The sequence below is a fragment of the Toxorhynchites rutilus genome, chromosome 2 (genome assembly GCF_029784135.1).
Source record: "Toxorhynchites rutilus septentrionalis strain SRP chromosome 2, ASM2978413v1, whole genome shotgun sequence".
NCBI lineage: Eukaryota > Metazoa > Arthropoda > Insecta > Diptera > Culicidae > Toxorhynchites > Toxorhynchites rutilus.
Window position 1 is genome coordinate 306110221 of NC_073745.1, and position 25096 is coordinate 306135316.

At 39.7% G+C, this 25096-nt stretch overlaps 2 protein-coding genes across 2 annotated transcripts; one reads left to right on the forward strand and one right to left on the reverse strand.

The window, feature by feature from the left end:
- Positions 1 to 1404: 1404 nt before the first annotated feature.
- Positions 1405 to 11237, reverse strand: LOC129767881 (protein disulfide-isomerase A3). The gene is made up of 3 exons (XM_055769130.1): positions 10871 to 11237; positions 2415 to 3260; positions 1405 to 2196 (listed from the first exon to the last, which is right to left on the reverse strand). The coding sequence occupies exons 1-3, from the start codon at positions 11026 to 11028 to the stop codon at positions 1722 to 1724; spliced, it is 1479 nt and encodes a 492-aa protein (XP_055625105.1). The 5' UTR covers positions 11029 to 11237; the 3' UTR covers positions 1405 to 1721.
- An 11419-nt stretch (positions 11238 to 22656) lies between these two features.
- LOC129768485 (transcription factor grauzone-like) lies at positions 22657 to 24557 on the forward strand. The gene is made up of 3 exons (XM_055770173.1): positions 22657 to 22913; positions 22977 to 24167; positions 24228 to 24557. The coding sequence occupies exons 1-3, from the start codon at positions 22797 to 22799 to the stop codon at positions 24396 to 24398; spliced, it is 1479 nt and encodes a 492-aa protein (XP_055626148.1). The 5' UTR covers positions 22657 to 22796; the 3' UTR covers positions 24399 to 24557.
- Positions 24558 to 25096: the final 539 nt, after the last annotated feature.

Sequence of the window (25096 nt, forward strand, 5' to 3'; positions counted from 1 at the left end):
TGTTATTCTCACGAAAACAAAAATGAATCATGTATCAAACATCTTCAATTGCTTTTACAAGGCCACTCAAATTCCATCGTTTTTTTTGGGACCTCCAACAAGTTCGAAAGCGTTGAATTTTATGTTAATAACAATTCCATACTTATACTCATCCAACCACACACTAACAAGAAAAACTTTCAGCAATCTTTCCAAATATTCATTCATTCATTCATTTAGAATTGATTCAGATGCAATTTCAAATAAATGATTACCGAGCCAACGGTACTTCTACGTCTATCTTGCGGTTATATCACAGATATAACCCACTTCTTGTTTTCACCTTCGAAGATTTCGAGCCCTACATTTCTAACCCTACGTGAACCATCAACATCGTCGAATTCATGGGAGGGGAGGACGGGGGAAGACGGCCATTGTTTTTGTGGTGAACATGGACATGTCCTGTGAAACCAATGTTACAATAGTTAACGCACAGGTCTGTTAAGTGTGTTTGTATAGAAAACGGTATATTTTAAAAGCATTTCATAGAAGTATTGAGACACTTTTGCTTGACTCATAGCGGGGGCAAGGTGGCCACTATTGTGAGTGATGTGATTTATCATAAGCCATTTGACGAATTGAATGAGAACATCACACCACTTGAAATGTTGGTTGAATAACTTAAGGCGCATTCATGATCAATTTGATGTTTTTTTTCAGATACCAAATATAATAATTTCGCAAAGGTTGTATATTAGCCACGTTATAGGTAATTCATGAAAAATAACACCTCCCACTCTTGTTACGCTTGATCTAAAATACAACGACCTTGATATGTAGCACAATTTTGCCGGATACAATCATCCTCTATACGCCTAGATTCACGAGTCATTTCATGTGGCCATCTCACCCTAATTGATGACCAACTTCACCCGTCATGATTTCAGTAGCACCTTTTTTAATTTATCATATAACGTTATGAAATAAAAAGAAAAACTTTTGGAAGTCAACCTGATTGCCTAAAACATCCTAAAGATCGATGCTGACACAATGAAATGCCTCAATTTTGTATGCATTGTGTTTAATTGTACTCTATGCTTAGGGTGACCGTCTTAACCCGTCTTCCCCTACCTATGATGAGACGGAAAAAGTTTCTCTGGAAACGACTTATGACGCTGTTGAATTATATCTTTCCGGCGAAGCGCGACGTCGTGATCATAATGGATAACGAGACCTACTTGACGCTGGACTGCAATAACTGGCAAGAGCCCGAGTATTCTCATACCAAAGTCCCGAAGAAGATCTTCCTGCGGCTAACGATCAGCGAGAAACGAATATCCGAGCTGCTGTCTTGTTGGTTTCAATCCGCAGAAAGAATTAATTTCACGGCATTATGACCACTTCTAGAATTTTAATTACGCTGACTATAATGGGCATTATTGATTATCCGACTCTCAATCAATTTTATTTCTTTACTGTGTCTGGAGACCGATTTTTTATACCAAACATTCTCAATTCACACTTTGTCAACAATCTTTCATTATACTCAAACATTTAATTTAAATGGATATGCGAATTCAACGGAAGTAACCTATCAAGCAGATGAGATATGATTTACAACATAAGAACGAAATTTTCATGACCATGGGCATCCCGTATCGTCAACTGATAAGGAAACTTTCGCAGAACTGCCGTTACTCCAATGCGTACCGGCCTCGCAGCAGACACATTGCGGAGATAGATTACAATTCATCCTTCTTCTTTTCGTTTCCTTTGCGGTCCCATCCCTTCAGCTCATCGGTGGCGTGCTGCGCGATATATTTGATAAAGTCGTCCACTTCGCGGCCACCTTCGTAACGCTTCGGACTGTTCTTGCCGTTCTTTGGAAGCCAGAATAGCGTTGGGAATCCGCGCACATCGTATGTCGGTGGCACATCGTTGGCAGTGGCATCCATCTTCACAATGGCGACCTCTTCATCCTTCAGCTTGGTGGCCAGTTCCTCGTACACGGGCGTCAGCTTCTTACAGTGTCCGCACCATGGAGCGTAGAATTCGATCAGCGTGTCCACGCCGTTGTTGGTGACCACATCCTCGAAGTTTTTTCCGACGGCAATCTTAACCGGAGCGTCGTTGCTCTCCGGGATGGGTTCCGATTTTACGTACGGCTCTAGGGCTCCCTCCTCCAGATCGGTGGCGAATGCCTGCAGATTGTCAACTCTGGAAGAGAAATGGAAGATTGAAAAATTGAGCTAGATTTGCTGCGAACATGGAAACGAGCACATGGTGCACCATCTGCGTGTCACTCATTTTTTATCGCATATGTTGTTGTTAAATGAAGTAATTACAGCGTTGTTGCACTGTGTATAATTCCAGGTGATAACGCATGCTTATGATTGCACAAGGTTTATCAGTAAAGTCAAACAAATGATACTTACGAAAATTCTTCCTTCATGATGAACTTTTGGTTTTTGGCATCACGAGCCAACACCAGAGGCTTATCGCCAACGTAATCGTAACCGTACTCATTCAACTCATGCTGGAAGTCATCCTTGGCGCTAACTGCAAAGTTTACGCGTCCAACGAATTCCTTTGCAACCTTCAGCACCCGATTGCGCCAGTAGTTGGTTCCCTTGGGGTTCTTGACGTAATCCACGGCGTAATAAACCACGACGAGCGGATTCTTGAAATCGTTGATGGTTTCACGGCTACGAACTCCACACAGACCATGGAAGTTTTCCTTGACGAAGGTGCTCAGCTCATCCTTGGTCTTGCCTTCAAACTTGACAAAGTCCGGTTCGAACTTGTTAGCCAGCTGCTTGGCACGGATCAAATATATCGCGTTGTTTTCGCCCTGTTTCTCCAACACATCCTTAGCGCTGCTATGTCCAAAACGCAGCCGCTCACGTTGACTGTCGGCATACTTGAGGAAGACTCCCTTCAGATCGGATTCCTTCTCGAAGTATCCCACCACGCTGGTTTCCTGCACCTTGAGGAAAGCTTCGAACGCATCCAGCGTCAACAGATCCTTGGAGGCCGGTCCAACGATCGACTTCATGTATTTGGCGATGCCGGTGGCATCCCGTGGCCCGTTGTACTCCTGTGACACTTCGCCGTTCTTGAACACCTTCAGCGTGGGATAGCCCGAGACGGAGAACTTGTTGCAGGTCTCCTTGCCATCCTCGGTACAGTCGATCTTGGCGAGGGCTATCGCGGGATCCTCACCGCGCAAAAGCTCGGCTGCCTTGGCGTATTCGGGTTTCAATTTCTTGCAGTGGCCACACCTGGTTGGATAGCAAAAGATTGTGATTAACATATGTTCACTAAGTAGACTGAAGTGAACATGGTGATCCTATTTGTATTCCCTATTGAATATGGTCGGTGTCCAAACAGACCGCACTAAATAACAAAATATGAAGAAATGAGTTGAGTAGTAGCAAGCAATCAAGAATTTCTCAACCAACATTCTACTTTTATTAAATCACACTCATGTTATAAACATGCAGGTTTATGGCATAAATTTATTTTGACTGACCAACAAAAGTATGCAGTCAGAATGGACCAAGTGCATACCACCATAGCGACTAGAGAGAAGCCATGTTTTCTGCCAACCAGAAAATGGAAGAAAATGGATTGAAATGTTGGATTTCTCCGCATCAGAAAATCGCTTTGACCTTCAATGAACACGAAAAAGTAGCTCATTATAAAACACAATGTATATGCTTTTCAGACAATAGTTATTGAAAAATTGATCGAATATTTTATTCTATCTTGTTCAGACAAAGTGTACAAAACTTGTAATTAGTAAACTTTTCATGATCGATTTCAAATCTAACAATCGATTTCAAATCTAACCGTGGTGTTTCATTGGCTGCAAGTACTCTTTTTCAAACTTTTTGATATGTAAAATACAGTTTCAAGCTATAAAACCGGTTTGTTTTATTGTATAGGTTTAGTGAAAAAAATCTTACACTTTAAAATGCACGTCGACTGCGTACCGAATAAATGACCAAGTTTCTGAAAAAAATTGTTTGATTCAGTAAGGTTGAATCAAGTATATAACATAGCCAGTCGTAAATCCTCTTGATTTATCTTGAAGTGTTTTGACGTGAGACTATGTCTAATCGGAATATATGGGGGGTTAAATGAAAATCTAAACACAGAACATGCAGGAAAAAATGAAAGATTTCGAATGCTTATAACTCGAACATTTCTTAATGGATCGGAAAGATGTTTGCATCAATTGACAGGAAATATTTCTAGCATCAATCACAATTAGTCAAATGTTATTTTTCCTGAAACAAGCAATTGAATAACAGCACAGACTTCAAAACCAAAGTACTTGGGGAAATCGGCATTACAAATACATGAAAGTAGGGGGAGCTTTTGTTCCCCTCGAAACGTGTTCCCTAACAGATTTCAAAAGCAGGGCGCTTAAACAAATCGGCATTGCAAATACATGCATGTAGGGAAACCTTTGTTCCCACCCAAATGTGTTCCCTAAAACAGCCATCAAAACCAAGATACCTTACATTACATGGCGTTTGTAAAAAATTTTATTTGCGCATCAAATATGTCAAATTCAATTGAATTCGAAAATTATTTCATTCAATCAATAATTTGATCAATACAAACAAATGATTACTAAGCCAACGGAAGTCCCACGTCAATCTTGCGGTTGTATCATAGATATAACCCATTCATTTTTTTGTAAAAATATAATTACACGACCAACAAGATTAACTAAGAACTGTAGAAAAAAAAGTTCGGGGGGATGACTGAAAGTTACTAAAACTACACAGCTTCAAACTTTCAGTTCGATTTACTCGAAATCATAAATGTGTTCCTTAGTCTGGTCTTATTGAACACCAACCATATTACGAAAGTTGCTCTAATCAATAGAACTATAAAGGGCCTGGCCGGGTGAGGGAGTAAAAAGTGCCCCCAAACCAAATCACTAGCTGTATGGCAAATATTGTAAAGGATATTAAATAAGAAATTTTGACGATTTATTTGAACCCCTATGTGGTTTGACGTAGGATCTATAGTGAAAAACGTACTTTTTCGTTTATTTCACGCCATCCTCAAAAGATCCGAGATAAAAATTTGAAAAAAAAACTGAATGTGCATCTTACTACGGTGTATCAAAAAAAAAATTATCAAAAAAAAATTTCATCAAAAGTTTTAGTACTAAAAAAAATATTCAAATTTTGAAAAAAAATTTTTTGGGATTTAGAGATACAGTACTACTCTAATTCATATTTAAATGTGTTTCTACGACTTTTCTAGATATGTGTGATTTTTTTCAGTGTTGCGCGAGTTAACGACGCTGTTAGCCAGACTTGGTCAAAGTCCAACGACGGTGCCATCAGAGTCAGCAGAATTCGTCAACACGGCAACAGCCGCGATCATCATATTTTTTATATCACATTCTCAACGATATCGATGGCGATCGATGAACTTGCTGAGCGTCGCCACGAGCTGCTGTGCATGCAGAATTATTGGGGGGAACTGTAACATTAATGTAATCAATAAAGTTAGTCTGAAGTCAGGTGTCGACGAGTGTAGTTACATTTATTTTTAAAAACCCAAAACCCGGTCGGAAAAGTTAACTCGCGGTATCAAAAAAATTTTTTTTTATATTTCCAAAGAGTGGTTAGGTAAGGGAGTAAAAAGTGCCCCCAAACCAAATCACTAGCTGTATGGCAAATATTGTGAAGGATATTAAATAAGAAATTTTGGCGGTTTATTTGAATCCCTATGTGGTTTGACGTAGGATCTATAGTGAAAAACGTACTTTTTCGTTTATTTCACGCCATCCTCAATAGATCCGAGATAAAAATTTGAAAAAAATACTGAATGTGCATCTTACCACGGTGTATCAAGAAAAATTATCAAAACAAAATTCATCAAAAATTTTAGTACTAAAAATCATTTCTATTAGTAGTACTATGGGGTTGTTCACATACCACGTGGACAGAAAAAGCATGATTTTAGACACACCCTCACCCTCCGTGGACATTCCTCCAGTTTTGGAAGAAAAAAAATTAAGAAAATTCTATTTTTTTCGCTTAAATTTCATTTCAAGTTTGCTTCTATTTTCTATTCAATGTTTTTATTAATAAAAATGATATAACGATTTGCATTGAAATCTTTTTTTTCGACATTGTCCGGGAGCTCATTACTTTCTTCCGAATTCCATTTACGTCATCTCGATATCCATATCAAAATATCGTTTGTGAACCTGCTGAATTTTTGAAAAAATCAGACAATGAAATCAAGCACTTTGTTTGAAAACAGAATTTTCTCGTCTAAACATCAATGACTTTTGCTTTGACAGATTCGGTAGTGCCTGATGGCTAAAAAAAACATCTGCAGTATCATCGTGATCGATGATTTCGTTGACCTACAACACTTAATTGTTAAATTATGCCAAATATTGTTCGGATTAATTCGTGCCGATTCTAAGGGTGGGTTTAGACTAGTGATATATTCATGTGAAGAAATATGATGAGATTTATAGAAATCGCATCAACCGTTTACACTAGCGTGAACTTCTATAATGAATATATTCATATTTTCGGTGAATTTATTCACCTAAAGTAGAACTGCATCCAACTTTAGTGATTTCTCACCAATGAGAAATTCACAAGCATTTACATATGCTAAATTTATTCAAGTTATATATACCTCGAATAAGTGTATCATATTTATTCTCACCCGTTTACATCTATTTTCACGTGAATAAAACCATCTATAGCTATAGATCTCCCTAATGTAAACCCGCCATAAGGAAGAAACCAAAAGCATATTTTTATAGACATACATTTTTTCGATAATAGATGCCCCGTTTTTTCCTGAATATCTCAGCATCCTTCACGCAACTTGAGAATTCCGTCCGCTAAAAATTTCTGCTATGCAGTAAGTTGAAGATGCAATATCTGGAGTTTTAGAAGTGCTCTAGAAGCATTCCGGATCGTTGATTTTAATACGTTCAGCTGCTAGCAGTACTTGTTGGAATTCATCGAGACTAGCTGCTCGGTAGATGCTCATGATACAGATTTGCGTCAAGTCCCACCAGACCCAGCCATGACTTCCTTCAGGCGAAAACCTGCTTCGAGGTTCTATTCACTTGCCAAGATTTTTTTCAACTCAACATTCTTGTGAATAATTTGCCCTTTACAATTCGCTACAAATATGTGTTTTCGTTGCGTTGCGTTGCGTGGAATCTGGTCGAATTTTAAATCAGCACAATGTTGCATTCTTTAATCTGATGGAGTAAAATCCGGTCGGGTTCCGGAATATGGGTTAATATGTAGTCCATACATTGTAGTGTTTTTCGAGACGTTTCGTTGCTCATGAACGGTGATTTTCGACATCTGTAGCGTGTAAATACAAAACTGAACTCAACGTGTCCACGTTGACATTATCAAAACCCCCTACCCTCTCACCGTGGACAAGCGTGGACATTTTCGTAAGGACCCAGAAAAAAGGTGATGACATAACAGCGTATGGACAAAGCACTCAAAATTTGTCGTATCTTCTCAAGGAAGTACGACGAGTGCTTGTCCGGCCTTGAACGGATAGCTTCCACAGAGCTTAGGTCGTTACAATGCAGTAGTGCTGAACAGGTCGTGAGGCGACGCTGTCTAATGCCCAGTATATCGCTGACAATTCAGCAGTATACACTGAGCTAAGAAACTGGATACTGTGGGAGATGTTGAAAAAAATCGTTGAACATTCCAAGTCCCTTGGACTCGTTCATAGAGGACCCATCAATAAAGTACATTTTATCACAATATATACAACCATACTTCGCGTTGGAACGATTTCCGATCGATGATAATCCGAAATACCATGAATTTCCTGCTTCATGGACATATCAAAATGCACAGAGGAATTGATGTAGTCAGGTAAACAAATACGGTTAGAAATAAACGAAGAAGAATCAATCAGCATGGAGATGAATTCATGATATGATCCAGAGTGAAAATTTAGCTGGATCAGCTGCCCACAATTTCCAATCATTAATGGGTTCATAACCTTACACCGAATGAGAAACCTAAGAGATAATAAATTGAAGCGACCACGAAACTAATAGTATGCGTTGAGGGCATACATCCCAACGTCATACGGATACATAGATATTGAATTCACTCGAGTGTAATGTGGTGTGTTTTGGCAGCCGACTGAAAACATAACCTGCCATACTCGATCACTGAGAGAATAATTATTCGATACAGTATTATAAGATCTTCTGGATGGGCTCTCCACCAGGTGCCGGTAATTGTACGGAGAAAGTTTATTCTTTGTTGGCTTTGTTTACTCAGATACTCAATATGGACCCTCCAAGTACATTTGGAATCGAACCAGACCCCAAAATACTTGAATGACATAGCATGATTGATCGGTTTATCCAAAAGTTGATGCTTTGGTTTTGCTAGATTCTGCTCCCTGGAAAAGACGATCACCTCTGTTTTCTCCGTGGAGAACATAATCCCTAGACCAATAACCCAGCTTGAAAAAATATTCAAAGTATCTTGTAAGGGTCCTTGCAGATCGGATACCTTTGATGCTACGACAGACACCACTCCACATCTGCAAGTTGTCTTAGGTTGCAATTCGGTGTAAGGCATGTCGCTTACGTAGAAGTTATGCAAAAAGGAGTTCAAAGAAGAGCCCTGGGGGAGGCCCATGTAGAAGACCCGGTTTACTACCGAATTTCGGTGGGGAAAATTCAAATGTTTCTCTCAAAACAAATGATACAAAATGTAATTCAATGTAGGTGGTAAACCTCGAGGGTGTAATTTCTCTAACATGACCTCTATTGAAACTGAATCAAAAGCTCCCTTTACATCCAAAAATACTGAAATCATTTGTTTTTTTTTCGGCGTAATCCACTTCTGAAGAAAGCAACGCAAAACAGCCTACGGAACCCATATTGTGTATCTGAGAGTAGGCTATTTGTTTGAACTTATCTATCAAGAAATGAGATAATTTTCTCCGTGCAAAAATTGAAATCCTTGGATGTGAATATTCCTCGCTTTCATTCGTTGAAGAGCAGTTTCTTATTTTTTCGAGCCACTTTCCATATTTTTTTTTCATTGACGTTTCGCGTGAGAAACCTCCGAAATTCCGCCAATATACGCGTTTTTTCCATTTGATCATGTTTTTAAATTAATTCCCAAGGGCTAAAAAATACGTTTGAAAAGTGTCAATGGTTTTAGGATTCCGCTTTAAATACATTCAAATTTTCCACATAAAACTTGAAACACTGTCTATCCCACCATGGATAGGAAGACCCCTAATGAATGGTGGAACATGGAATGGGTTTCGTTTGAGCGGGAATTGCCCTGCCATACATCAAACGAGGCTCTCTCATCTCTGGAATTGATGGCTAGAGCAATCGCGTCCGAATATTCTCTTTCCAGTCAATGTGTCATGTAAGGTCATATGCCATATTTATAGATTCAGAAGAATTCGCCCCATTGATTTTTTTTTCTCTATTATAGTGACTTTCAGCACATTCTGGCTGGTTCGTCACTTTTACTTCCATTTTTTGGAAGAATGTCGGGAGTGAGAATTGAACTCTTGACCTTTAGCGTGAGAGGTATGGATGTTACCACTACGCCAGATCGCCTCCTCCCATTGGTGATGAAAATTTTGATTGGCAAGTGATCACCACCGTCGAGATCCTGGATTACATTCCACATGCAATCTAACGATAGTGAATTCGAGCAAAACGAGATGTCAAGAGCGGTTGGGTTAGTGGTTTCAAAGCTGTAGTCGTTACAAAGGTCATATCAACAATGAACGGTTGTCGTCATTCTGTTCCCCCAGACGGTTCCGTGAGAGTTGAAGTCTCCCGAGATCAATCGTGGCTCAGGAAGGACTGAGCACAGGTCAACCAGCTGCTTCCGGCTAACTGTAACATTCCGAGACCAATATAAGCTGACAATACAGAGCTCCGATGTTCACATGACAAGCAACAGCTTCGATCCTCCCAATAGGTTGAAGGTCAATTTAAAATATTAATAATAATATTAAAGCCGTGGAAACGTGGAAACATTATTCGATAGGCTCGTGATTTATAGATTCAAACCGGTAACAGTTCAAAGTATATCAAAGTTATAGTTTCGTTCTCCACAACTCCAATGATTGGTATTAATACAGAACTATCTTAAGGCTAGAGGAAAATTAACCTTGTAGTTTAGAGTCTCTATTAAAATCAATCAACCGGCGAGCGTATATCTGATTTGCGGATTTAATGAAAAGAAAAGACTGAAAAGAAAAGCCTGCAGGGAAATTGATTTGGAACATATCAGCAGAACCTGTTAGATGTGTGTTGAGACCATTCTAGTTATCAACGTCGAACCGATAGATGATTAACTTAGTTTGAAGCTTAATCTTGAGATGGTTTTGAATATCCGCATTTTCAAATACTGCAATCATTCTACCGCATACGGAACATCCTTTCAGACTTCCCGCTTGATCTGATCATTTGTTGGCCATGTACGAAGTTTCCAGAGGAACCTGGATACTACGAATGTATACGTGAAGTAATTAGTTGCACTTGTGACCATATCCAAACGCAGCATCTCAAAAATTTTCAACAGATAACACGAAGTATTGAACAATAACATGAACGCAAGTTAATGAGAGATAAGGAATTAAAAGTTCAATAATTAAAGGCATGAACATAGTTGAGTCATGTTTTTTTTGGTAATTTGAAAGTAGAGAGCAGATATTAAAACTACATAATAATCGACATATTTTATAACATGAGTACCCTGAACAAAGAAATTTAATCAATGAATACTTCAGACAAAACACTGAATCATCGGATTCGCTGTATGTACAACGGAATAATCATCCATTCGACGGCCATACGTACCAGGGAGCGTAGAACATAACCAGTGTCGTTTCAGTCTCGCCGACCCGGGTCGAAAAGTCACTGTCGGTCAGATCCAGCACATCGGCTTCGGCAGCAAACGCCGTGTGAATGGTCAGCAGCAGAGCAACCACGTAGGTCACTATTTTACAGCGAAACATTATTTTCCTTTTTTTTCTATTCACTTAACAAACGAGCACTACTCCACCGGGAAACCTACGGTATATCTTCTCCACACCCAGCGCCAGCCGCAAATTACTGACGACGAAGCAAAGCCGAGCAGACGTGGCCAAAACGACGGATTTAAATGGTGGACGACGACAGAAGCTGTCTGGATTTACCGGTGCCAGCGACCTTGGTTGGAGCGAGCAGGAGAATGGGTCAAACGAAACTGTCTCTGTTACGCTAATAAACTCTTCTGCTGCGATGTTTCGTTGGCGATCGGCGATTGGTTAGTTGATGGGATTGTTGCTTGAAATTTTTTCTCTTGCATTTTTTATCTGACACTGCTGACGCCAGAGGGTAATTTGAATTGACAGATAAATTACAGCAAAGGTGTGTATTTTCGTGTCTACAACGTTATTTTTTTAATTTTCGAAAAATGGTGCATGAACACTGTTTTTAGAATTTATTTTGCTTTATATACAGTTCTCAGAATTTTCAGCTGTAACAGAGCCGTAAACGTGTTTTATTCTATCGATATGTGTGAATCCGACTTGCACTATAGTACACGAGTATTCTCGAGCTTGCCACTTAAGGGTCGTCCCCACATAAAGGGTGTGTCACATCAAATTGCATCACGGAAAAAACGCTGTAGAAATTCGCCTAGTAGACCGATCCTTTTGAAATTTTTAGACAGTAAAATAAAATCTATTAAACAACTTTTGGCATTTTCTTTTTATTCATACTTCGAGCCCAAGCCCGTATACTCGCACCTTCCTCTTTACCCCGTCCATAAGGTTCTGTACAACGCCAGGTTGTAGTTTTTTTTTGAACAGAAATCCATTTTTTCTTGAAGTCCGCCTCCGATTTGACAACTTTTGGGTTCTTCCGGAGGGCCTGCTTCATAATCGCCCAATATTTCTCTATTGGGCGAAGCTCCAGCGCGTTGGGCGGGTTCATTTCCTTTGGCACGATGGTGACCCCGTTGGCTTCGTACCACTCTAACACGTCCTTTGAATAGTAACACGAAGCGAGATCCGGCCAGAAGATGGTCGGGACCTCGTGCTGCTTCAATAGTGGTAGTAAGCGCTTCTGTAGGCACTCCTTAAGGTAAACCTGCCCGTTTACCGTGCCGGTCATCACGAAGGGGTCGCGGCAATACATACATACACTCTTTACAGATACACGGGCCAAAGGTTGTGCAGTCCACTGATCATTCAACAAGAGCCAAAGGTTGTACCGCTCATGACAACTCTACACGAGCTGATGTTTGCGCCGGCTAGTGACCATTCTATCCTGGATTCCTCGAGTCGAGAAAGACGCACCACGCTAGATATGAGGTACAGACTAGGGGGGCGTTGCTGATTAAGGGTCAGCTGCATCCCAATAGGAAGTATCCCGTGTCGGGCACACGTACATAGCATTGGAGACAGCAACATCCGAATTACGAAAACACTTGTAATACTAACCTCGAGCCAACCGCGAGTAATCGGTTACATATTACTAACATAGATAATAAGAAAAATTATCAAAGTATTGAACTCCCGGCCCCGTGAGGCTAACGCCATATGAGCCTTGATAAAAATATATATTTTGGAAAAAAAAAATCACGAAGGGGGCGCTCCGCTTTCCGCAAGAGCAGATCGCTTGCCACACCATGTACTTTTTGGCAAACGTGGATAGTTTCTGCATGCGAATCTCCTCCGGAACGCTGAATTTGTCCTCTGCGGAGAAAAACAACAGGCCCGGCAGCTGACGAAAGTCCGCTTTGACGTAGGTTTCATCGTCCATTACCAGGCAATGCGGCTTCGTCAGCATTTCGGTGTACAGCTTCCGGGCTCGCGTCTTCCCCACCATGTTTTGCCTTTCGTCGCGGTTAGGAGCCTTCTGAACCTTGTATGTACGCAGGCCCTCCCGCTGCTTGGTCCGCTGGACGAATGAACTTGACAAATTCAGCTTATTGGCGACATCCCGGACCGAACTTCTCGGATCACGTCTAAACTGCTTAACTACGCGCTTGTGATCTTTTTCACTGACGGAACATCTATTTTTGCCGTTCTTCACCTTCCGGTCGATGGTTAGGTTCTCGAAGTATCGTTTTAGTACTCTGCTGACCGTGGATTGGACGATTCCCAGCATCTTACCGATGTCCCGATGTGTCAACTCCGGATTCTCGAAATAAGTGCGCAGGATTAATTCTCGACGCTCTTCTTCGTTCGACGACATTTTTCCAAATTTACGAAAAATTGACAGTGAAGCATGGCCAACGTGATCTATACACTCTTATCTGATTATTAGCGAAAGCTGAAGATATAATTCCTAAAAATTAAACTTCTACAGCGTTTTTTCCGTGATGCAATTTGATGTGACACACCCTTTAATATAAAAATAGGCTTGGAAAAATGGAACTTGGTAACAAACGAAGAAGAACTTATAGAGTTGAACGATAAACTAGATGATTATGAGCTCCGTACAAATTATGTATGTACCTTTTAATATAAATAATTCCCTTTCTATTATAAGACATTTTCTAATATTTTCAGCTTGAATATTTCTCAAAAGATGTTTTGCCAAACTCCTATGCAGGTAAAGGAGACGACGCATGCTATATCATCGTTGATTGCCTTTTTTCACGTGAATTTTGGAATTGTTTTACGTGGACTGGAATAATTCGCGGGCAAAAGAAATCCAGTCGAGGATTCCGTCAATTTGGAAATGTTACAAAACTATTATTTTTTTTTTATCCCATTTATTTATTTAGGGCTTATTAGCATTTCAGCTGTAACAGAGCCGAATTTCAATCGTGTACATGTCACATGGTTATCATATATCTATAATTAGCACATTACACAGTTGCCATTCGCCAGTATTCCTTCTATACCATTACATATGGTACATTTACACAGTAGCCATTTAGGCGTAAGAGTATTCTTTCTGTTCTTCCATTATCCAGTGGGACCACCGGACAGCGGAGACAGTTGATTGATCATTGTTGAGTTATTTATAGAACAGCAGCCCGATGTGTCTTGCACAGCAGAGCAGTTGTATGGATAAATCGATCTTATTTCGACCGTGGATCGATCTCCATCGCTGATGATTATTGCGTGGACGTAGCTATTCTGTAACAACACAAAGATGGTCAATGAGGGTCCTGAGTTTTGAACTCACGATCGATCGCTTACTAAGCGAACGCGCAACCAATGTGGCTACGGAGACCCCCTAAAACTATTATTGGATATTGTTCAAATTGGAGATCCTCTGTACACGTTTCAAAAATTAAAAGTTTTCTGTAAAACGCGATTGTTCCGCTACTCGAAAGCACGATCTTCAAATAAACAACTTCGAAGGTCAGCTTGTCGTCGTAGAAAAAACACAACAGAGAAGGTCAACTGTAAAAGTTATAACACTTCAGATGAACGAATCCACGGAAACTCTGCTATCGAAGATGAACAAACAGAGAATGATGAATTCATAGATGAACATTACGAAACCATATCATTACTGAATGAAGATATGTATGAAGCTGTGAACAATGAAATATTTGTGCCAACAAACAATGGAGAAAATTCGAACGAAGAAGAATATTTGGATGAAAACTATGACTTATGCTACTGACCTCAACGTTCGGTTCGGTACGGCATACTCGTTGGAATAGTATAAAAAAGGCCATATTAGCAAAAATCGTTTTGTTATGGATAAATTATAATTTATTGTTTAATGATCTCTAATAATTATAATATTTATTCTAATGTATGTAAAAGAGTAATAAATACAGTGTCATCTTCATCAGCTATTGTGAGTAATTTACACATGATCAAGCCTACATCATAGTATCTAACGTCTGACATATTCTCTGTGTGTATCTTAGCGACATATATATCTAGAAAAGAAGATTTCATTGGGTTTTGCAAAAAATCACGTTTTAGTTTCAAACATTTGCCTTTGATTAACCAAGATGATTTGTTCTTTTCAGCTCCTACTACGCTAATAATGTTTGAATCGTTAGTCATAAACCAGTTATCTTTGAAATCAGTACTGAGAATGAATGTAGAAAATATTATTTTACATTTGCTTTTACAGTGTTCTACTGAAATGACTTGATTTTTTTTAGTTTTATTCGAATTCAAAGTAATAGATACGTCATGTTTCATTGATTCTGATAGTCGATTTGCCACTTGGATAAGAGGATTTACTAAGTTTTTCAAAAAGTGTAAAGAATTTTCGAAAGGATAAGCTGATAATGTTGATAACTTTCCAAATTTTTCCACTTCATCAACGATATGGCATAAGTTATGCATATTACTTGTTATATATTGAATACCGTACAGCAATTTGAAATTATTTATGAAGTCGATGAATAATTCACGGGCGACAGGTAGAAAATGCTTGTATCTTGTGGCAGAACATATACGGGTTGCACAAAATAATGTCGAAAAGTGATTATAGAAAACTCTTGGTAAATACTTTCTTAATAGAACTATGCCAACGTAGTTTAAAAAATATCTATAGTCAAGACCTTTCCAAAGAGAAATAAATTCTAAAGAACGCATACGACGATGCAATTCTGATGGGAACGTTATGCTACACAAGAACTTCGAGATATCATTTTTTTCAAATGTACTCCATTTTAGTTTACTAGTTAGAGATCCCGTGCGCCATCCATTGAGAAGCCTACGCATCACCCCCAATTCTAACAGATGTAAAGAATCGGCTACAATCACATCTTCTATTATATCAATTGGTAGTTTTGCAAGAGGAGTATCAAGAACTTGATGACATTGATATTTTTTTTCGCGAAACATCTCGTCCATTCGTTTAGGAGCATTGAGATCTGGATAAATCATTGTGCGGGATGTATGACAGTATTGTCCCTCTGTAGTACATTTAATACAACCAAATTTACCGTTAAAATTCACAACCCCTTTGATGAATGATCTTGCTGGGGTATCACATATAAAACAACGGATCTTAACTGTTAAAATGTGACCATTTACTACTAATCCTGATTTCAATATTGGCAATATTTCATCCACGAAGGGTGAAAGATATTCGAACACACATTTCGGTTTACCAATTCCATGAAAAATACCAATTACCACAGGAGGAATATCTGGCTGTTCATATATGTTGCATAAAATAGGCCAGAAGTTATGCATTGAATTTCTGAACAGTGGTAAACCATATATGTTGATATTAAGCGATATTGTCATAGGCATAGTAAGATTATTGAAAGAACGTTTAAGGCATAATTCCAATCCTTGATGCCAATATTGTCCATTCCCTTTCATATTGAGTATGGTTACACTTTTTGGTGTCTGCATCAGAGTCCTTGGATCACGTGGCATATTCAATTCCAGGTTCGTTTTCAAAATAGTAATCAGTGATTTCAGTGCAGTTTGAGATATCCGATATTCAGAAGTCCATTTTTGTAAATCCATAAAAAATCTATAGTTTCCTGTAATAGATTGAAATTGAACACGTTTTATGAAATCATTAAAAATTAAAAATAAATTACCATCATCAATTAGGTCATTGAATTGCTCCATTCCTGGAATCAAATTAAAATCAAAGTTGTTTTGTTTTGGGGATTCATTCAACATTCCATTTTCATCTGTTAATTGATTATGAGTTTCGCTCATATTTGTTTCGATCCGTTTAGCTTCTCTCCAGCGATTGCGATGTTTTGTGAGTAATCGACTATAAGAGCCACTTTTTTTAAATTTAATTATTTTGTTCTTCCGCATGTGATCAGACATTGCTGTTATGAAATGAAACTTGTCAATATTAAAGCATTTCATTGACATTTCAATGAGATGTAATATGTTTTTATTAGGATCTAATATGATTTACTGTTTCATGATTTTCTTCAGCATGCAACACGATTTACTGCAGTACTGAATCGATTTAAACTATACGCTTATACGACACACAAACTGCATCAGCGTGATATACGCATATGATGCGGATTAAATCTATTTTACGACAATGTACATCATAAAACTGATGTTTATTATACCGAAATGCGACTTATTTTGATAATGATATATAAAATCGAGTTTTTACATTTTGTGCGATTTCAAATATACACGATACATACTTTGATTGATATTATATGCGATTATGATTTATTCTGATTTCTTGTAAGACTTAGCACGTGCAAAATTATACGATTTAATGTTTGCTGGGTATCTACGAAATTTACAAATAAAACGTGCAAATATTTCACTGGAAGCCTCTATCCAGTTCGAAGAACCCTATGTTACTATTGTTCTTCGATTTAGTGTAAATTTCGTAATTTGAAACGCGAAGCGTGGGTGTGTAATAAAACCGCTTGCTTTTTCTTCATTCGTGAATTCAGGCTGATACTATGTTATTTCAACGTTTCTGCAAAATAATTATAAGGCTGAATTATTCGCAAAAACGTATACATTATATAAATTCTCCTCGCCAACACTTTTAAAACTTTTTGAATGGAAACATGGTCCGTTCAAGCGACACTGTTTCTCCGGAGAATCGAAGGATCCACAACCTGCATTCCTTGAATGCATTCTGAGTGGCAAGCTCTAGAATACGCGTGATCACAGTGCAAGTCGGAGGAAATTTCTTTGACGAAAAATTCCCCCGACCAGAACGGGAATCGAACCCGAACACCCGGCATGTTAGTTATGACGCTAACCACTCGGCCAAGGGAGCACAACGAATCCTATCCAGGCTAAAAACCGGCCACTGCAAGATGTCTCACAACATCAACAGGGGCCCTTTCATGCTCTTTGGGACATGTGCGAGATTCACAATTCAGTCGAACACGTCGACTGTATTTGCTCAAAGTACGAGAACCTCCGGAACTTATACGGGATCAGTGGGAGCATTCGTGATGTGCTTGGTGGTGGCCCTTCACGAACTGCTGCACTGTATTGTTTTTTAAAAGATGCCAATCTGTATTCTAAAATCTAAACAGAAAACTTGTTATTAAATCTAAGATCCTTGTTCCTTCCCCTTCACGATAAGGGGAACAAGAACAGTTGGCATTTCTAACGGCGCGAAGCTTTCTCGAAATGTTTCGACGGCTTTATCAGTTAAAGTGAAGCATCCATGGCGAAAATTGTCAAGAAACTACGCTCAATACTTTGTTCGTACTACCAGCTCCATCCCGGAACGAAGAATTTGAACATCGTGAGGAACATTGTGTCCACATTTACAACGTCTTCTACATTCTGAAGAAAGGCGAGAGCGTCGAACGGAAGCCTAGTTCCGGCCGTCCGATGATGCCTCGCGACCGGAAAAGGAAGCCCAAGCTGATGAGGAAGAACGAGAGCAACGTGGCCTTATTCTTCCGCACTTGGGCCGGGAAGTTGGAGCAACCAGCCAAACTAAAGTACCTGGCCAAAATACATATTTTTATGCGGAAGCGTCAATCGAGGTCGACAGTGTCCGAGCAGAAAGGAATCACCCAGAAACAGTGGTGAAGGTGCTGTCGAAAAACATCTTTTCAGCGAAGCGTGACGTTGTGTCCATAATAATTGACGAGATCTACTTGATGCTGGGCAGAAACGACTAGCAGGGGACCGGTTGCTTTACGTCCCCCTGGAGGTGAGGAGGAAGTGGAGGTAACTGATGATGCCGAATATATATCCCAACATCAAGATCCCGATGACGGTCCATCTGTGGCTGACTGATGCTGACGCTGTACAGTACGAAGTGTCTGCCGGAAGTTGCCACCTTCCTTAACACTCCTATACTCGCGCATTGGTCTGTCAGACCGAGAAATCAATAATTCGTTCATTTCTCAGAAAATATCAACGCTACGACTATGCGATTCTCTCTAGCTTCGTTATTCGTCATTCGTTATCGTTTAGCGTATCCCATGTGTTGGTACAAACGGGACTATGCAACTTTTTTAACACTTTCGGTCTGACACACCGACGCGAGTATAGGAGTAACTTTTTTGGACAAGTGCCTTTTTTCATATACTAGAATATTGTTGAATGAAATGTTAGTGGTGTGGAATTTTTATTGAATACTAGCTAACCCGGCAAACTTCGTCCCGCCCATTTACTTGATTAATTCTCGAGTAATGCAGAATTTTTTGTTTTATTTGTATGGCAGCCACCCCTAAGAGAGGGGGGAGGGGTATCTAACCACCATAGAAACATTCATTGCACCCTAAAGTTTCCATATGCCTAATTTGGTTTAATTTGCTTGATTAATTCTCGGGTAATGCAAAAATTTGTGTTTCATTTGTACGGCAGCCCCCTCTAAGAGAGGGGTCTCAAAATATCACGAAAACCTTCCCCGGCCCCAAAAACCCCTACATACCAGTATCTTAACACCATAGAAACATTTATTGCATCCTAAAACCTCCACATGCCAAATTTGGTTTCATTTGCTTGATTAATTCTCGAGTAATGCAGAAATTTGTGTTTCATTTGTATGGCAGGCCCCCCTTTGAGTGTGGGAAGGACTGTCTAACCATCATAGAAACATTTATTGCACCCTAAAACTTTCACATGCCAACTTTGGTTTCGTTTGCTTGGTTAATTTCCGAGTAATGCAGAAATTTGTGTTTCATTTGTATGGCAGCCCCCTCTAAGAGAGGAGGAAGGAGTATCTTATCACCATAGAAACATTTATTGCATCCTAAAACCTCCACATGCCAAATTTGGTTTCATTTGCTTGATTAATTTCCGAGTAATGCAGAAATTTGTGTTTCATTTGTATGGCAGCCCCCCCTTAGAGAGGGGTCTCAAAATATCACGAAAACCTTCCCCGGCCCCAAAAACCCCTACATACCAATTTTCATGTCGATCGGTTCAGTAGTTTCCGAGTCTATAATAATCAGACACACAGACAGACATCACTCCATTTTTATATATATAGATAATGCATAAGATCATTACCGGACTATTCTTATTTGATTTCAATCCCTTTTGTAACTGGATTGCACGGATCCATATATTAACTATTCGTCGTTAGATTCATACGTTCAAAAGCAAAATACAAATGTTTGACTTTCGTATAGTTATTCGCTAAATATAATGGTCCTACATATACACACTTGTGAAATAATTTCACTTTTGGAAGAATTGTAAAAAGTAAACTAAAAACTAATCGGTGGCTTACGGTAATTTCTAACAGTTACAGTTTCGGGGATATTTTTTTTATAATGAACAATATCGACAAGAAAACAAGAAAAAGAAAAGGAAGTTCAGATTAACGAGCTGCTGGAACTCGTCGATGAGAGTTTGAAGAGTCACTGGTGCGTCCGGTCTCTCGTTTTCCATCCGGGTGAGCAATCTCGTCCGAATATCAGCGTGCTTGGATGCCTTTAGTCCGGTCACGAAAACCAGACATTTGAACTGGTCGATTGTTAGGTTCGCAAAATCGAAATCTTCACACGCTCGGTTTACCTTTCCGTCTCCTTCGCTTTTCGCCAGTTGGAGACACTGGAACCGGCGTCGGAAAAGTGAGGTTTGTTCTCCGAAAATTTTGGTTAACGTTTCCACGGTCTCCTTGAACGTAACATCCTTAGGGAGCCTTGGAAGGATGTAATTCAAATACCGACTGTGGGAAGCTGTGTCCAATTTTCGCAGCAACAGCCGAAAATCATCCAAATGCTGCGCGTCGCTCTCGAAAAGGTCGGTATAGCGTGCGAACCACTTCTTGAATGTGACGCAATTTTCTGGGTTGAAAGAAAACTGGCTGATGTTGGAAGAAAGGGCTTCCAACGTGTGTTCCGGATTTGGCTGCCTGGGAACTGCAAACCGCTGCAAGAGCTGGGTGATTTGCAAAATCGCCGTTTGCATGTCCTGGATCGCTTCTCCGGTTGGTTCTCCACATCCGCTTGCCATTTTAGATGATGTAAGCTTCTATTGACTCCGATTTTCACTTTGTCCTCGTCGCCAAATTTGTTGCAATTGGAAAGAACACGTGTTAAGTAAAAGCGTCTATCTTTATTTCGTGCTCAGCTCAAACTAACTGTAGTGAAAAATCACGTTGCTAATAGTAACCATCCTAGTTCATGCCTACTACAGCAAAAACAACTAGGGATGCTAATAATATTCCAGAACCTTTATCATCTGGTGATTATCTAGAAGGTCGTTATACATTCTTCTCTTCGATAAAAGACCCGAAAAACACGCAACAACTGCATGAAATGTAAAAATTATGCTTGTTTCGAGCATGCAGTTATGCTATGTTCTGATTCTCCAATGAAACCACAATCGATTAATACGTTTTTATGTTATTTTATAGCTCTTTATACTTCCATGAATTATATTCAGTTGCTTAAGTTTAATTAATGACAGAGAAAAATTCGAATTTCGTGATTTGTGTTGGAGTATCAAAAATAAGAAGGCTGAATTAGATGACTATTAAAACATAATAAGCCGAAGAAACCATACTTTTTGGAGTTTTTTCACTTAATAATACCCTCTTCTTCAAATAAATGCCAATGAAGCCTGAAAAATACACAATGGCAACATTACAGAGAAGTTCAATTTTCGGTCTGTGACACCGTGCGCGAGTATACGTGTTATGGTTTTGCACGCGAGTACAGGAGGGTTAAGAAGTACAGTAGAACCCCGATTATCCATGGAATAGTCTGGCTAGGGCACCGCGGATCACGAAAATCGCGGATAATGCAATAAATGACTAAAAAAGAGATGCAAACACAATATTTCAGCATGATAACTATGTTTTATCAATAAAGGAATCATTAAACTATCCATCTATAAGGTTGTGTACACCAGAAGTCAAATAATGTGAAGGTCATGACCAAAATAAAAATGCAAAATCCTACACCTCACTGATAGTATCCGGGAAAATCCATAGCATTACTATGGAACTCGCTTTCGCGGATAAACCGCATCGCGGATCATCCGCTCGCGGATAATCGAGGTTCCACTGTATTACACGCAGGATAGAAAATTTTAGGACACACCTCAATCAAGGGTTCTTTTTGATAATCGTGCTTTCCCTGTTCACGTGGTATGTGGACGGAACTTATCAGTGTCAACAGTTTCGTGTATGATACAAAAATCTATCGCACCTGTAGTAAATGTCGTACGACATTGGTACACCCAAGGCGCCTCTATACATACCAGGTGAAACAATCATATGAAATGCACTTTCAGCCATATTGGAATTGCTGTCGGTATTGTTTACAAACCTATCCTAGCAATAACAAAACAAACAACCCCGCTCCACAAACCGTAATCCCCTTCTTATTGAAGTTATGATGTTGCTTCACCTGTCATATATTTATACAAGCGCTTTGGGTACACCAAGGGGCAGCTGAATGAATATTGCTTCACCTGTCATATATTTATACAAGCGCTTTGGGTACACCCAAGACGGGTCTATGGTACTAGGTGAGGCCGTTTCGTCACTAAGTTGGTTAGGGGAGCGGTATATGAAAACAGTACGGAAGAAAGCAGAAGGGGAACTATTTCCTTGAAGCGTGAAAGAGACAGACTGATCAGGAGCGAGCTTCGGCACTAGCGTATTGGGTTTTGTTTACAAACAAAACACAGTAGACTTCCAAGATGGCTGAAGAGTGGTTCTAGCAAGTTGGCCCACCTTAGGATATACTTCTACGCGCCTTGGGTATACCAAGGGGCAGCTGAATGACAGTATTCGGTTTGTTTACCAACATCACCAGTATATGTTTTCCCAAAAATTGGATGTGAGAATATCAATGAATTCATTATAACAACGTTGAGCGTTGAAACCAGCTTTAACTTAGCCTCGGAACTAACGACATCCAAAGATGGAACAGCTAACCAGCAGTGATTGTCGGCTTTGTCTGGATCCTTTCGCCGAAAATGTCCGGTCAATCGATGATCCTGAGTTTAAACAACAGATACAGCAGGTGTTCAATTTCTCGGTATGTCTCATTATATTCATTGTGTTGCATTTTGCTCATAGATCGATTTTTACGATTTTTCAGATTGAACCTAAGGATGGGTACTCATCGAAAGTTTGCCAAAGCTGCATTTATACTATCTCGGAGTTTTATAAGTACTCGGAAAAAGTACGCCTCAATCAGCAACGAATTGGCGGAGTGAGCGTAGCCGATACCTTTGAGGTGGAAGTATCGTTCGAAAATGTTAAAGTTGAACTAGTTGAAGGGGTAGAGCAGGATAGCTTCGATGGCGGTCGGACGAGTGTTGATACGGTTAAACTCGAGAGCGAATCGGATAGGGGAGAAGGAACATCTAGTGACAGCGAAAATTCCTCAGAAACATACGTTCCTCCAGGTAGGCAATTAAGGAAGCGTCCCACAGGAATAAACAGACGTCGCCGGCATGATGTCGACCAGAAACCGAAGAAAACAACAAACACTAAATCGAAGGAGGAACTCGAGCGGGATGACAAGCTAATACATGACTTCTATCAGATGGTGTGCGATCTATGCGGGGACCCAGCGCCAAGCTTTGTGACTTTGATGAGCCACTTTCGGGAGATCCATAATCGATCAGGTTACGTTGTATGTTGTAAAAAGAAACTTTTCAGGCGTAGCTTCTTGCTTCATCACATAACTTTTCACACAAATCCAAGTGCATTCCGATGTGAGTTGTGTAATAAGAACTACAAGAACAAGGCTTATTTGTCACAGCATCAAATGAAAGCACACAGCAGCGAAGAGGAACGGCCATTCAAGTGTACTCGCTGCAAACAGTCTTACGCCAAAAAATGTATGCTCGAAGCCCATATGGCAAGCCACGAAAAAGTACAGTGTCCGCAGTGTGACCGAATGCTATCGAACAAGGGAGCACTGAGTGTGCATTTGATAAAAATGCACAGCGAAATAGACCGGAAGATGATTTGCGATACATGCGGGCAAGGGTTTCTCAATAAAGTTTGCTTCGAGAATCACGTGATGAAACACATGGGTATCGAGGTTACGAAAAAGTTCCAATGTCCCGTTTGCCAGAAGTGGCTAACGGGTGAGCGTGGATTGCAGAAGCATCTGCGGTTCACGCACAATGAGATGGGTGGTGTCCACACGTGTGACGTCTGCCAGCAGCAGTACCCGAACTCGCGTGCGCTCTGGAGCCATAAGCGCGTTGTTCATATAGTGGAGAAGTTCGAGTGCGAGTTTTGCGGGAAAAAGTTCAAGCGTGCAATTAATTTAAAGGTTTGTTGGAAGAATTCGCAAGTTTCATGTAAATACATTAACGAGCGTTTCACAATTTAGGAACATCGTACCATCCACACGGGCGAAGTGTTGTATGCTTGTGAGTTTTGCGGGGTAACGATGAATTCGAAGGCAAACCTGTACACGCACACGAAAAAGAACCATCCCGAGGAATGGAAGGAGAAAAAGCTAAAAGCAACCGAAGCAAACATCCCAACAACGCAAGCGTGAGGACAGCACGAGATACGAATGATACAAAATATAAAAACTTGTTCAGAAAAGGGGAATACAAGATTGTTTTCAATTATAAATGATGATGAACTTTTAATATCTAAGCTGTTGGAAAGAGAAATTTAGTATTTTAGGCTAGAAGCTGTTCAAAAGATAAGATTTCGTACTGAACACCGCTCACAAGAAGGGAACTTGGTTGGGGTCAATGGAATACAGCAATGCATACAAATCGTTGATAAGGATGCTAAATACTCGTCTGCGGAACTACTACAAATCACTGCAAACGATACACAGTGATCTGTATGGGAGGATTTTGATGAACTGGCTGACTAACTTCAAGCCTAACACGAATCAGAGATTACTGCAAATGACGATTCTACGCAAAGCTGCATCAGCTCATCTGATAATGCTTGCAGGTAATGAGTACTAATTTCCAAAAAAATTTCAGAAGCTCATGCTGTGGATAATGGCGAATCAATCGAATTCATATTGAGTAAAAAGTAAGAAAAAAAATGTAAATTACAACACTTATATCAAGCCATTCTTTGTTATGAATGAAACAAAGAAAAAAAATTCGAGTGGTTGTATCCGAGACACTACCGCTTAGGACCTAGGACTACGTAATCCTTTTTTTTTAATTTGTTGGTTTATCATTTCGGGTATTATTTGCGAATACGTCGAAATTTCACGAATAACTC